At 39.8% G+C, this 14810-nt stretch overlaps 1 protein-coding gene across 2 annotated transcripts in view; it reads left to right on the top strand.

Annotated features, from left to right (window-relative positions):
- The window catches only part of ANKMY2 (ankyrin repeat and MYND domain containing 2), a 37388-nt gene that overhangs the window by 20087 nt on the left and 2491 nt on the right, over window positions 1–14810 (top strand). For both annotated transcript variants that reach the window (XM_059171276.1, XM_059171277.1), the window contains exons 5-9: window positions 3579–3739; window positions 8434–8648; window positions 9424–9559; window positions 12479–12607; window positions 14541–14670. In XM_059171276.1, the coding sequence (XP_059027259.1) occupies window positions 3579–3739; window positions 8434–8648; window positions 9424–9559; window positions 12479–12607; window positions 14541–14670 (771 nt within the window). The remainder of the gene's footprint in view (window positions 1–3578; window positions 3740–8433; window positions 8649–9423; window positions 9560–12478; window positions 12608–14540; window positions 14671–14810) is intronic.

Here is a 14810-nt window from a genome sequence, read left to right as displayed (position 1 = left end):
TTCTGTAATAGTCATACTATTTTATTTGTATTTATTCAGAATTCATTAAATTAAACACCAGTAAAACTAAATATTGAATTGTTTCAGTTATAAACATTTAAATAGGGCGCCTGGGTGGCTCAGTGGGTTAAGCCGCTGCCTTCGGCTCAGGTCATGATCTCAGGGTCCTGGGATCGAGTCCCGCATCAGGCTCTCTGCTCAGCAGGGAGTCTGCTTCCTCCTCTCTCTCTCTGCCTGCCTCTCTGCCTACTTGTAATCTCTGTCTGTCAAATAAATAAATAAAATCTTTAAAACAATAAAATAAAATAAAATAAACAAATATAAATTAAGTAAAAGTTTATGATCATTAAGTATATATCACTCTAATGTAAATTATTAGCATATAAGTTAAAATAAAATATCAAAATAATCTAAGCTCTACCTAAAATGTAAAAAAAATTAACCCTGAAGTAAAGAAAAGGTAAAGTAATATTATGTTGTCCTTCTTACAAAGGTGTAATGCTAAGAGATCTCTAGTCTTGTGATACTGACATTGTTATGTAGCTGGTATTTTTATGTACAGATATTGCCAACTGCTCAGAGGGATTTTCCTGACTATATTAGTAGAGAGATTGAGGAGAAAATAAGAGGAACAAACTAATTCCTTGTTTCCCCCGACTCCTTTATTTTTAGCTCATTCTCTGTCAATTTTGGTTTTTTTGTAGGAGCTATTTTATTATGTTTTTAATTGAATTTAGTTTTATTTAAATTCAATTAATTAACATATAGTGTATTATTAGTTTCAGAGGTAGAGTTCAGTGATTCATTAGTTGTATATAACACCCAGTGCCCATTACATCATTTGCCTTCCCTCATGCCCATCACCCAGTTATTCCACCCCCATGCCCTTGCAGCAGCTATTTTAGAACTTTTTTTTTTTTTTAATATTTTATTTACTTATTTATTTGGCACAGAGAGAGCTTGAGAGAGCAGAAGCAGGGGGAGCAGCAGAGGGAGAAGCAGGCTCCCTGCTGAGCAGGAAGTCCAATGTGGGGACTCGATCCCAGGACCCTGGGATCATGACCTGAGCTGAAGGTAGATGCCCAACCAACTTAGCCACCCAGGCACCCTGAACTTTTTTTTTTCTTTAATTAAATAGCATCACATACCTGTTTATCAAAGCTGGGTATAGATTGTGTTTTAAGGAAACAATATAGTTTGTCTTCATCTCTGGTTTCTTCCTGCATCATTGTAAATTCCCACAAACAGTGACCTGTGTTAATTTTGATGCCATCATGTCATGTCCTGCTTATCGTAGGGGATTTGCTTGGTTGTTTTGGCCTTTTCCTTCAGGAACGTTATGGAAATAGAGATGATTGTTTGCTAAACAGAGCACCTCATATTTTTACTGAATGCTGTTATTGTTTGGCTCCTCCCCAAGATACATATATCAGAGCTTTCTGATTAAAAAAAAAGGGGGGGGGGAAAGAAAGGCAGAAAGAAAAAAAAAAAAAGCCCAAAACCCCACCCTAGTGTTTCAGTACTTAAGAATGGCATTAAATACCAAAAATGTGTTTGTGATCACTACTAAAATTTCCTTTTAAATCAGGGATGTGTTCTTCTATCATTTGCTTAGTTCTTAATTCTCCATCCATTTCTCATTTCCCTTCAAAGTTTTCTACTATTTTCACCTTTAAATTTCCTGGATCTGCCCTTCTGCTCTCATCTCTTCCATAATGATATCCATTTCCTCATTTTTCTCTGTTTTGAGATATTTCATCCACTTTGTCTTCAATATTATTCTTTTAGTCCTCAGTAGTAACCTGGATTACCTCTTTCAGTTTGTCTCTTGATTTTATTTTAATTTTTATTTTTTGTCTATTAATGTTAGCATTGTGAATCTTTCTGCAGTCCACAAAACTTTACATTTTGTAATTGATCTACTTAAGTGTTCTTGCTTGGTGATTATGGTTATGGTTCGGTTGTGGTTGTGGTCCATGTTGTAAGTGTACTTCCTACCAACGAGGCCGTCTGCTGGAGGCAGTGCACAAGTCTTCCATGATGCTGGATCCCCTTGGGTACTTCACTTCTTGTCTCCTACGTAGCTGGGTCAAGCTGATAATGGTTATGAAGCAGTGAAGAGAAGGGCACTGTGTCGAACCCAGGGGTATAGAACTCTAAGTAAACTCCCAGGCAAGCAGAGCTCTCTGCCAGCCTCAAGTACCAGCATCCACCCTGCAGATCACTTTGTCAGCAGGATCGAGAGATGCTCGCAGGACCATGCACAAGTGGACTGGGGCGACATTGGCCCCCCAGGGCAAATCGCTCTCCAGGAACCCCCATGCCTGGTCCCAGAACTCTCTGCTGCTGGTTGTCCTGTCTTGTGGACAGAGATCCCAAAGGAGCCTGCACCTGCCAGTGTGCCCTGAGGGTTCTGCCTGTTTGCCCAGAATGGCCACTTCCCTGCCCTAGAGAGTTAGTGGCAAGGGAGCTGGGGAGGAACAGGAAAACATGTTCAGGTCACCAAATTCCCCAGGGACAGTCTTGCTTCCCTAGGACCAGTTTTTCCTCCAGAGGTGTTACAGACAAGTGGCATAGGGATCTATAAGAAGCCATAATACAAATTCTGAGCTTAAGCCAGCGAAAGCTTTTTCCCTAATTCATTTCACAAAGAGACCAAGCTTTTCTCAAATTCATTGGGAGGGGAGATTAGTGTAATAGTAATAATAATAATAAGCTTAATGTAGAATAAATTTATATTCTGTGTAAAGAAAGCCAGATGTGATTAGGGAAGAATGGCCATCATTTCCGTACGGCTGGAAGAAGAGACATTTAAACTTAATTAAAAACAAGCGACTTTGGGGACGCCTGGGTGGCTCAGTTGGTTAAGCAGCTGCCTTCGGCTCAGGTCATAATCCCAGCATCCTGGGATCAAGACCCACATCGGGCTTCTTGCTCAGCAGGGAGCCTGCTTCTCCCTCTGCCTCTGCCTGCCATTCTGTCTGCCTGTGCTCGCTCCCCACCCCCCCGATAAATAAATAAAATCTTTAAAAAAAAAAAAAACAAGCGACTTTTGTCAAATATTGAGGGTCGCTCACAAATTGAACTCCATTTTTTGATAATCCACATAACCTTCTTATGTACTGTGGATTCTATGTCTTTAAAAGGGGATTATGGGGATGCCTGGGTGGCTCAGTTGGCTAAGCAGCTGCCTTCGGCTCGGTTCATGATCCCAGCGTCCTGGGATCGAGTCCCACATCGGGTTCCTTGCTCAGCAGGGAGCCTGCTTCTCCCTCTGCCTCTGCCTGCCATTCTGTCTGCCTGTGCTCGCTCTCTCCCCCTCTCTCTCTCTGATAAATAAATAAAATCTTAAAAAAAAAATAAAAGGGGATTATGTCTTGGATTTCACAAAGGGTGCTTATAGATGTTCCTCAAAACATTTTACCTCTCCTTGTCCTCTTCTTCTGACTTTTCCTGAAAATTAAAGATGTTGGTTCATATTTTACTTTATGAGAAAATCACACCCTAATTAATACAAAATTGGAAAATGTCATATTTTGAATAACAAAATAACAGATTTCCTGTTTTTCTATTAAAAGGTCAACACGACTGTGTGACGATCATCAATAATTTCTTTCCTCGCGAGAGATTGGATTATTACACTAAACCCCAGGGGCTGGATAAAGAGCCGAAACTGCCTCCAAAGTTGGCAGGCCCACTGCACAAAATTATTACTACAACCAATCTTCATCCTGTCAAGGTAATGTTGTGTTTATTGTCTTTGCTTTTTATTTAAATATTCCTTCAGCGTTGAAACTGCTCTTAATTCTGTAAGATCATAGTTGCCATGGTTGGGTTTTGTGGATCTTGAGCTCGAGGTGAGGCTCTGTTGTTCAGTTGGTACAGTGAAGGGACTATTCGGTTTAAGCCTGAGAGCAGGTGAGGGGCACAGGCTAGACTGGGAGGAAAAGCCAGGCAAAGAGGTGGGTTCAGCTGAAGCCCACCTTCCACCTCACCTCATTGGAAGTTCTGGACTCTTCATGGCTCCAGAGAAGCAAGGGAGCTATTCTTTTGGATCACTCAGTTGCCGTTCTCTGAGGGCTGTCCTCAGAGAGAAAGGACAGGTTCCCAGGTAGTTCCCAAGAAGGCCACATCTGATGGATGGAGTTGGTTCCCTGGAGAAGGAGGCAGCTCTGAGCCCCTAGCAACCAACAGTCCCGGAAGCTGAGAGTGGGGATTTTGGTGGGGCACCAACAGCATCTGCCACAATAATTATTCTTCCAAGAAGTGTTCTGAAATCTCGTCCTGAGCTCATATTTTAATATTAGTAATTATTTGATGCCTTTAAGCAATACAGTTCTTCCAGTAATAGTCAAATCACACAGATTTTCAAACTTTTTAGACCAACCCAGAAGTTCATTTGGCTTACCAGAGAAACTTCAGGAGCCATTTGGAACTATTTTCACTGCTCTTTTCTTCAGAGTTTACGTATAACCTTTTTTGTTTATTTACCAAATTTTTTTTTATCTTTATTTTTTATAAATCAATCCAGATGAGTATAATCTCCTCAATGAATCATTACATAAAACTCTCTGTATGCTACAGTGATGCTCTCCTTTTTCAAATTTTACTCATCTCTATCTTCATTCATGTGTAGTTTTGATAGTAATTCAGGACTGTTTGGTGAGCAAGGTGGTAAACCGGATCAAACACTGAGGTTTTCTCTTAATAAAAAATGATATTATAGATGCAGTAAATTAAATTTCCCTTCAAGTCTATTACATTGAGTCTGTGGAACATACCGGACACCATTAAAATAAGTATTATAAGTAACTCTTTTGAAGCCTAGCACTCCTTTGAAGATAGACATTCCAAATCTTTTTTTTTTTAAAGATTTTATTTATTTTATTTGACAGAGAGAGAGATCACAAGTAGGCAGAGAGGCAGGCAGAGACAGAGGGGGAAGCAGGCTCCCTGCTGAGCAGAGGGCCCGATGCGGGGCTCGATCCCAGGACACTGAGATCATGACCTGAGCCGAAGGCAGCGGCATTAATCCACTGAGCCACCCAGGCGCCCCGACATTCCAAATTTTATGTAATGTTATTACTTTATCGATGCTTCCATTTCCACACAGACTCTGAACCTCAAGAAACAAACAAACCAACAAAATATACGTGTTCTGTGGCTTTCCACCCAAATTACTTTCCTGGGCCAGTAAGAGAGAGGACGGACTCGCAGATCCATTTTCATAAAATAGGCTGGTAGAGCCTCTTCTGTTTTTATTTTTCAAAACTCAAATGTCCTTCCCATTCTGAAAGAACCCCCGGAGGTAACACTTGTGATCCTAAGAGGGCAAAAAAGAAGTTCAGCCATGAACCATATGTTCGTATTTACGGTGGAGAGTATATGGAACTTAGAATTTAACCTTTTAAAAAATAGGTAGCCTCTTCTGTATCAGTGTTTTGTTTTGTTCTGTTCTGTTTCTTTCCCGGCATACACAAGCGAAGAGATAACGCCCGTATAGGAGCTACTTATAGCACCCTTACTCTTAGTGGTGGGGCAGGCTAGGTAGGAAGACAGGATTTTTCCTAGGGATACATTATTTCTCAATATGGAGAATGTGTGTGGATTGGGTCCTTCTTGTTCTTCTGCGGCCCAAGCATTATAGAATCTTCAGGTTTAGACTGATTTGTAGAAATTCCCTGTGTTTTTCTGATTTACTGTAATTTATGTTTATGTTTCTACCCCTTAATGTTGCAGGAATCTCAATGATTGCAATAATTGAGTCTATAGAGTAATTTTTGGATGTTTACATGGAACCTAGACTCTTGGGGTTAAATGTCCTAAGAATTATTTTATCTCTAATTGTCTATAAGAGCACCTGTTTGAGTAAATTAGAATAAGGGTATATTTATACAGGCAATAAATGGTAAAGGTATAGAAACGCAAATCGCCTACATTCTATTTTTTTTTTTACTCTTGGTCTTATAAAAGATACTATTCTATGATTCTTGTTCCTTTCTCCAAACTAGACCTTGTTTTTGTAGGTATAAATGATCTATTCACTTAAAAACCTACCCCCTTGCCCCCCCATACTTTAGATTAAAGTTGTGCAGTGCTTTTGTGATGCCTTATTTTCGTTGCTTTAGCCCTTTCCAAGCCAGCGAGGGTCTTCCTGGGGTGTATTATAAAAAAGGAACTAACAGCCATTTTATAAAGTCAAAGGTCTTTTAAAAGCAGCACAAAAATCCTCCTCAACACACGATGCCCCTTTTTACCACAGTGCACGTCACACCGCTGCATTGGCAGCGAGGGTAAGTGACTTCTGTGGCATCAGGATGTTTGTTTTCAGCAGGGACTTAGGCAGTTGTGCTGAAGCCCAAAGTACACAGGTTATAAAGGAGAAAAAGAGAGTCACGGGAAAAATAATAACAGAATTGAGCGTAGTCTCTAAGGGGTCAGGGGACGGATGTACACAAGGGATCCTGTCTTTGATTATTAACTTTCTTGGTTTGGTAATTTTTTCTTAGAGGGTATTTAAAAAATAAAAAATTCAAAATGCCACTATGTAAACATATTCTAACATTTTTTGGGGAGAGGAGCTATATCAGGCTTTTACACTTAATGGAATACATTTATTCCTCTTTGATAATTAATAATGAGATTTTCTTTATAATGGATGACTTTGTAATGCTGCAGAGATTAGAAGAAGGTAGCTAATTCAAATATTATTCTTTTGTGATTACCTGTGAAATGTTTCAGTAGGCTCATAGTAGAGCTGTGGTTATATATCATTTTTCTTTGGGTATACTAGTATATACTTTGAAGTAAATAAAGCACAACATCTTGGGGCATCTGGATGGCTCAGTTGGTTAAGTGACTGCCTTTGGTCATGATCCTGGGGTCCCAGGATCAAGTCCTGCATCAGGCTCCCTGCTCAGAAGGTAGTCTGCTTCTTCCTCTGACCCAGCCCCCTCATACTCTCTGTCTCTCATTTGCTCTCTCAAATAAATAAATAAATAAATAAAATCTTTAAAAACAAAACAAAACCTAATGTCTTAACAAAGAAAAGAAACAATTAACCTGAGATTAATGGTTCTGAGATTTTTTTTTAAGTTTTTACTTCTCAGTTTAAGATCCTATGCTTTGATTATAAATGCTTTACCCAAAAATGTTGAACAGTTTCAAATGATTAGTGTTGACAATAGAAATATAAATGTGTGATTAATGAGCCTTTTTTGCCAAAAGTTAATTTTTGATATATGTTATTGTAGGGAAAGTCATCGGCACATTTACCAACAAATCTTCTTATACTTATTTCATGACCCCTCATTTATTACTGAGTGCTGTATTTTAAGTAAAATACTCGATTATACATCAATCTGGTAGTCCCCAAAATAAGTACAAATCATATTTTAATTTCACGAGAGCTCTTAATCTCTGTTAAATTTTCAGGTAGGAAGGTATGCATGGGATTCATAGAAGTTTATAAATGATCTTCCTGTCGGAAGCAAAAGATCTAATTCGTGCAATCTGCTGTCTGTGATTCCCTGACATTTACATTCCCCATGATAGGTGTTTCACTGTAACACATAGGTTAACAAACACGACTTTCTGCCCTGTGCAAACAGTTGTGCCTGTGTTACACATGTGTTTACATTACTGGTATGTCCACATGAATGTTTCCAGTGGCCCTCTGCAGACCTACTTCAGGTAGGTAATCATCTTCCCAGTAACAAAGCCAGTAAAAAACAGTACTCCTCGTTACGCTGATCTTGCACTTAATCTGTGCCTATATGAGATGTGTGGGACTCATAATGCATCAGATTTGATAACTCTCTAACATTTCTCCTTGAAGGCTTTTAATTTGCTTTCCTCTTTGACCTTTTCTCATTACCATAGATGATAAGCATATCATAAAAATTTCCACAGAGAAATGTAGTTCATTGGAAAGTAATACACCTTTTTTTTTTTTAGGCTTCTTTCTGTAAAAACCTCATCTTCTTACAATTAATAAGAATTAATGAGAATTACAGTACTCCTAGCCATGAAATTCTAGTAATGTTAGCTAGAAGTGGTGATTGCTTGGGGATTTGATTTTGTATATAAAGGAAATGTACATGTGCTGTGTCTACCTTTAAAGTGCTTTTAACAGAGACTCTAAAACCATGACTGTGAGTAGCATGCTAACACCCGGGTTTAGCTTGATAGCAAATCACTGTATAACTCAGATACACAGAGTTCAAGAGATTTCAGGATGCCAGGGTCCTTCTGTATTCGTTTTAGAACTTGGATCATTGGCAGTTTGCATTCCAGTTTGAATTAACTTCGTAAACATGTGACCCTGAGAGACACTTTATTTGGTGATCTGTTGAAATCAACCCAAAATAAGTATCCAATTTGTACATGAAAAGTCTCTCATGGAATTTCGAAGCTCACTGGAATGTCTTCTAGATCGTGATGCTTGTCAATGAGAACCCTCTGCTGGCAGAAGAGACAGCCCTGAATAAGTGCTACAAGGTGATGGATTTGATCTGTGAGAAATGCATGAAGCAGAGAGACATGAATGAAGTGTTGGCTATGAAAATGCATTACATCAGCTGTATCTTCCAGAAATGTATTAGCTTCTTAAAGGATGGAGAGAATAAACTGGACGCTCTGATCAAAAGGTACCATTTCAGCCATGCCACGTGTAAAATATACTCAGATGGATAATGTTTTATTATACAAAGCCTCATCATGGATTAAAAAATTAAGCATTTTAGCAGCAGTTGTTATTGTTGGGCTCACATTTAGTCTGCAAGAAATAAGAGCAGTGTTCTCTTTAGGTTGAATGATTATTCAGTTCTCTACTTTTTACAACAATGCCTTCATTATCCCCAGTTTACAGGTGAGAGAGCTGAAGTGTTTAGGTAGCTTGTGTAAGATGTAGCAGGTAGCCCAAGTCCAACTTTGAGGATGGATATACCATGCCTCAGGTTGTTGCTCTGGGTTCATCATGGCGCTCAGCCCATCTCCATTATTGAACCTGGGAGAGCTGCGTGTTATCCTTGTTCTCTGACCCCCTGGGGTCAAATTCCACCACCCCCCCCTAGTTTTACTGAGAAAGGTGAACTGTGTCAGAAGGGTGTAACCTAATGAGAGTTTTCACTCTTTGTACAAATAACTGGCATGGTAATGAGTAACTAGCTACTCCGGTAATGGCGGTTCGTGTGTGTTTTATGGCAGGGGTCCCTTTTACGAATACCTCCCAGGGCACGTAAGCAGGATAAGGACTAGCCAAACATGCAAGTAGAACAGCAGTTTGAATTAAGTCTATCAGCACGATTGGAAGAGACAATGAAAATCTCGGGTAGTACAGAAATTACTCCCAGTTCATGGGTTCAGCTGGGAGGAAATGCTTAGAGATTCAACTCCAGTTACTTTTTAAAAAATATCTTTCAGCTTGTTAAAAGGCCGAGCTTCAGATGGCTTTCCGGTATATCAAGAAAAGATCATAAGGGAAAGCATCAGGAAATTTCCTTACTGTGAAGCCACACTCCTCCAGCAGCTGGTGCGAAGCATTGCTCCTGTGGAAATTGTAAGTTAACTCTACCAGTAAGACCTGATTACCATATTTTGTACAATTACAGACAAGTTCTCTTTAACATATGGATTTATTAATGTAATAGAGAGATAAGTATTTGTTATTTTAAACAGTTTTCAGAAACAGACATGGCGATAGGCATACCTGTTTCTGGGCATCCGTTTCCCCTCTCTTGAGCCTCTTTTTTCATTTTTATATAGCTCATGGTTTAATAAGTAGTATTCTCCTATGTCAGAATGTAGATGGTTATGTGGAAAATTACATTTTAAAGACCTCTGTGAAACCGTAAATGTGGGTAATACAGATACACACATGTACAGTTGTAGCTCATGAAAAACCAGTACAAAGTCCCATATTAGATGGAAGTAGGAATTGATTGTCTAGGTTGATGGTTCCTGGTCGGTGGGGATGTGAAGGGATGAGCCATGGGAGGCTCATTGTATGTCCTGATAAGCAATCTCAAAGTATGTCCCAGCTTCTCATATTCTACCTTAATGCCTCTGATTATAAATGTTCCATACTTAACAAAATTCTGTTTATACTTCTATACTTCCATATGCTCCGTATGTACAGCTATAGGAAGCAAATTTCACCTTTATTATCTGTTCTTTAAATTATTTATTGTCCTTTTATCATATACTTATTTAAGTAGTATGTCTTTTTTTTTTTTTAAGATTTTATTTATTTATTTGACAGACAGAGATCACAGGTAGGCAGAGAGGCAGGCAGAGAGAGAGAGAGAGGAGGAAGCAGGCTCCCCACTGAGCAGAGAGCCCGATGCGGGGCTCGATCCCAGGACCCTGGGATCATGACCTGAGCTGAAGGCAGAGGCTTAGAGCCACCAGGCGGCCCTAAGTAGTATGTCTTAAGATTCGCCCTCACTCTTCGTGTTTTGAACACATTTCTGTTCACCGTATCTACACCAGTCATGCCTTGCTATATTTCAATCAAATCCTTTATCAGCCTTTGTCTGTTGGGTCAGAAGCTGATCCTCACATTGGTCCCATCCATGACTTCCTCCCACCCTCCAGCAAATGTCGGTTCTTCTCTGCCTTCTCTAGGCGGTCCCATCCTTCTCAGTGTGAGAAATGAGGACAGGTGGGTTCTCAGGGCTCCTTCATATATTAAGACTTTGTCTGATCAGAGCTGTGAAATAAGAAGGACCTGAAGAGACAAGGTGATTTCATGAAGTTCGTGCATTCATTTATCCCAGAGAGTTCTCCATGATTTCACATAGAGATTTTTTTACCCTTACTTTTTAATATACTTGGCTATTTGGTATTTGAACTTTTGGAAGATTAAAGGTAGCAAATTATGAGGGTGGTTTATCAATTATGAATTTGGTTTGGTCCACATATCAAACTCCAACTAACCATGAATTAAATCAGTAGGGTTTATTCATTGCCATATACTCAGAAGCACAGAGATAGGCACACCAGATCCGGCACAGATCTTCTCTTAGCTTTGCAGGTTGTCTGGGGAAGAGAGCAGTTTTGGTTGGTCTGGACCCTGCTCCTTTGAATGATGTTCCGCTTCTCTTGGTGGAGAAATTGGGGGAATGGATGTCAGAGAAGCGGCTAGCCGACCAGCCGTGGGCTGTTTTCAACACTAACAAGTGGTAGCTGACATTTCATCTTCAAAGTGGAAAACAGCAGAACTGAAAATAGCTCAGAGTACTTTAAAGAAAAAGTCAAAGCAGAACAATGTGGAGTTGAGCCATTCACTGTAGCCCTGTGTCATAGCATTATTGTCCTTCGAGTTGATGCAGTGTAATCATTAATGTTTACCCTAGTGATCTGAGTCATTGAGGAAAGGTTTATTAATAGAGAGAATAGGATATAATGCAACTTAGAAAATTTTTCTCTCTTTAAAAATTTTTCTTCTTACAGGGCACGTGGGGGCTCAGTCGTTAAGCGTCTGCCTTCGGCTCAGGTCACGATCCCAGGCTCCTGGGATCGAGCCCCGAATCAGGCTCTCTGCTTAGCGGGGAGCCTGCTTCTCCCTCTCCTTCTCCCCCTGCTTCTGTTCCCTCTCTTGTTGTGTCTCTCTGTCAAATAAGTTTTTAAAAATCTTTAAAAACAAATAAATAAAAAATAAAAGTAAAACCTTTTCTTCTTTAAGAGTTATATATTCTCTCTGGAAAACTTGATTTATCTGGACAGTGCCTGTGGTTGTGAGTGTCCCAGGAAGCCACTGTTTACTTCCTAATGGGTTTTGTTAAACTTGCAAGTTCACAAGCCACTGAAGTAGCACTAACCATTTCCTGTCACAGGGTAATTCTCAGGGTTGGCCTGCCATGAGGATTGCCTGTGGCACTTTCTGACTGTGCTGATGCCTGGGCCCTCCCACCAAGGTTTCGGTTCCCTCTTCCTCCTGTGGATCTCTGGCTTCTCCCTGTCACAAAGCTCAGCAGAAAATGTGAAGCAACAGAGTATCCTATTAAAGTTGTTGTGCTTTATCACTTGCCAGAGTATTTTGACTTCCAGGAGACTAGCTAATGTCTCTGATTTTATAGGATGTGTTGAGTAAAGCATCCTGTTTGTTTTTAAGTTTAGTATCTTTCTGTGGGAGGAGCTCTGGTGCTTAAACAAATTCTTATATAACAAAGTAAATGATGAGATTTTGTATAACGAGAAAGAGTTCTTGCCACCAAGATTTTGTATAACGAGAAAGAGTGACAAGAAAGATTCTATGTCGTTATTCAGGGGTACCCTGGATTCTTTTCTGAAGCAGTAATTGACTCTGACTACCATGCTCTTATAAGGTAACATAGATAAAGTGTAGGTCACCGGCAGCCTGAATGACTCCATCTCTGGTGTGCCTGCTTCTGGACATCATTCATGGAGTGTCATCTCTGTAGTCTTCCCATGGCAATTTTAAAGTATGTTTTGCTCTTCTTCATACCTCCTCTAGGGTTCTGATCCCACTGCATTCTCTGTTCTTACCCAAGCCATCACTGGTCAGGTGGGTTTTGTGGATGTGGAATTTTGCACTACCTGTGGAGAGAAGGGAGCAAGTAAAAGATGTTCCGTCTGCAAGATGGTAAGAATGAAGTTCCTTGAAGTTCTTCAATATGGTTTAGGTTTCATATCGTTTGATAACTGACTTGTAATGTTCTCTAAATAAAATGGTTGACGTTAGTTTTCTAATACATTCTAATAGAGCATAAATTCTAATTCTGTGCATCTAATAATTAAAAGTCATTTTGAAAGAGCAGTATGGGATAAATGTTCGGCGTAGTTCTTTGCCATATGTTCCAGGCTGCCGCAGCATCTGGGTAAACCGCTTCCAAGAAAGAAGGAATACAAGTGAATGAATAGAGAAAGATTGTAACACATTGACTATTGTAGATATGAGCGCCTAGAACAGGCCAGTTCATAAATACGCCATCTTAAATCTTCTGATGGTGACTTGAACCATAATCTCTTCATCATCTCTTGTAGACCGCCAGCTCCCTTGTGACTGCCACCCATCTTTAAGCTCTTCTGAACTCCACTCCCCATTTCTGCTGCCATGATCTTTGTAAAGGGCCTACCTTCTCCTCACAGATAGTACCCATAAGCATTCATCTGTACATTCACTTTACCCTCTAAGTTATATTGATTTATTTATTTCATTATATTAATCTCCTCTTGTTTTCAAGTTTGGAATTCTTCAGCATATTAATAATAGCTATCACATTTTGTTGTGACTTATTTCTGCAGCTTCATTCTCCTTCAACTACTTACTTCTTTGAACTTCAGTTTCCTTGTACGTGAAATGGGGTTAGCGTTGTGAGAATTCATTCATTGAGACCATCTACGTAGGTTAACCGTTGCTGCATGTAAAACACTTATGACAACAATCATTTGCTAATTTCCCATGTTGGACGCTGGCTGGGATTAGCCAGGGTACTTTTTCTCCCTGTGTCTCCTGTCCTTCTTGGACCAGCAGGCCAGACTGAGCCGTTCTAGTAATGACAATAGAGGTAAAAGGGCACAAGGTCCCTCATAGTCTAGTCTTGAAATTGTCATATTCTTACATTCCTTTGGCCAAAACAAGTCACAGGGCCAAATTTAGAGTGAATTCTCCTTCCCATCAAAGAAAAGAACTTTGAAATCTCATGAGGAAGTATACACAGGAAGGGAAGAATAAAGAATCGGGACCAATGAAACAGCCTACAATACATGTCCTCTCTATGTAAGGGTTTAGCACAGTGCTTGGCATATAATCTTGCAAAAATCTCAATTCCATTTACAGAAACTCCTCCCTGTCCTTGAACATATAATTCACGTTCCTTCTTGCACTTTTGTACAAGATAATCTCTGCTTGGAATGCTTCTTGCCCATTTCTCTGTTGACTGACTCTGTTCATACAGAGTGAGTCACTGCTTTCTTTGTGCTCCTGTTGCTGTTACAACCTGTATTACGATGTGAGTCATGTTGGGTATCTGCCTCCCTCCATGCCGTTCCATCCAGCTCTTTCTCAAGCTTAGTTTCCTCTGAGACAGCTCTATCTTCCTTGACATTGTACAATCCTGACACATAGTAGGTTCTTCTTAAATCATTTGTTAAGGTCTTTGGTAGACCACTTAATATATATCTATTGTTGTAAAGTAGAAGTTAAAAATGACAAATATAAATCAGTGGCCATCATGGTTTTAAAAAGAAGGCGTAGGGGCACCTGGGTGGCGCAGTCGGTTGGGCGTCTGACTGTTGGTTTTGGCTCACGTTGTCATCTCGAGATCATGGAATCAAGCCCTGTGTTGGGCTCCACACTCAGTGCAGAGTCTGCTTGGGACTCTGTCTTCCTCTGCCCACCCCCAAGCCCCCATGCTCTCATTTGCTGTCTTTCTCAAAATAAATAAATCTTTATAAAAATAAAGGAAAGCATAGAAAACAGCATTTTTTACAGCATAGCTCTTGGCTTAATGTCATAGTTGGAATATCATGCAGTCACAGCTCTTGAAATGAAGTAAACTTACAATTGTTTTCAGGTTATATATTGTGATCAGACCTGCCAGAAAACACACTGGTTTGCACATAAGAAAATCTGTAAGGATCTAAAGGACATTTACGAAAAGCAACAATTGGAAGCTGCCAAAGAAAAGAGTGAAGAGGAAAACAGTATGTATATAAAAAGCAAGCTCATACTGCTTCTCATTGGGCAGAGGAATGATATTATTAATGATAATACAGGCACCAAGTAACTGAGTCTTCTCTGGGGACCAAAGATACTTGGACTTGACCGATAAAAGAATCACATT

Source organism: Mustela lutreola, chromosome 4 (assembly GCF_030435805.1).
Source record: "Mustela lutreola isolate mMusLut2 chromosome 4, mMusLut2.pri, whole genome shotgun sequence".
NCBI classification, from domain to species: Eukaryota; Metazoa; Chordata; class Mammalia; order Carnivora; family Mustelidae; genus Mustela; species Mustela lutreola.
Note: the sequence above shows the minus strand (reverse complement) of the source record. Positions and strands in the feature narration are given on the sequence as shown.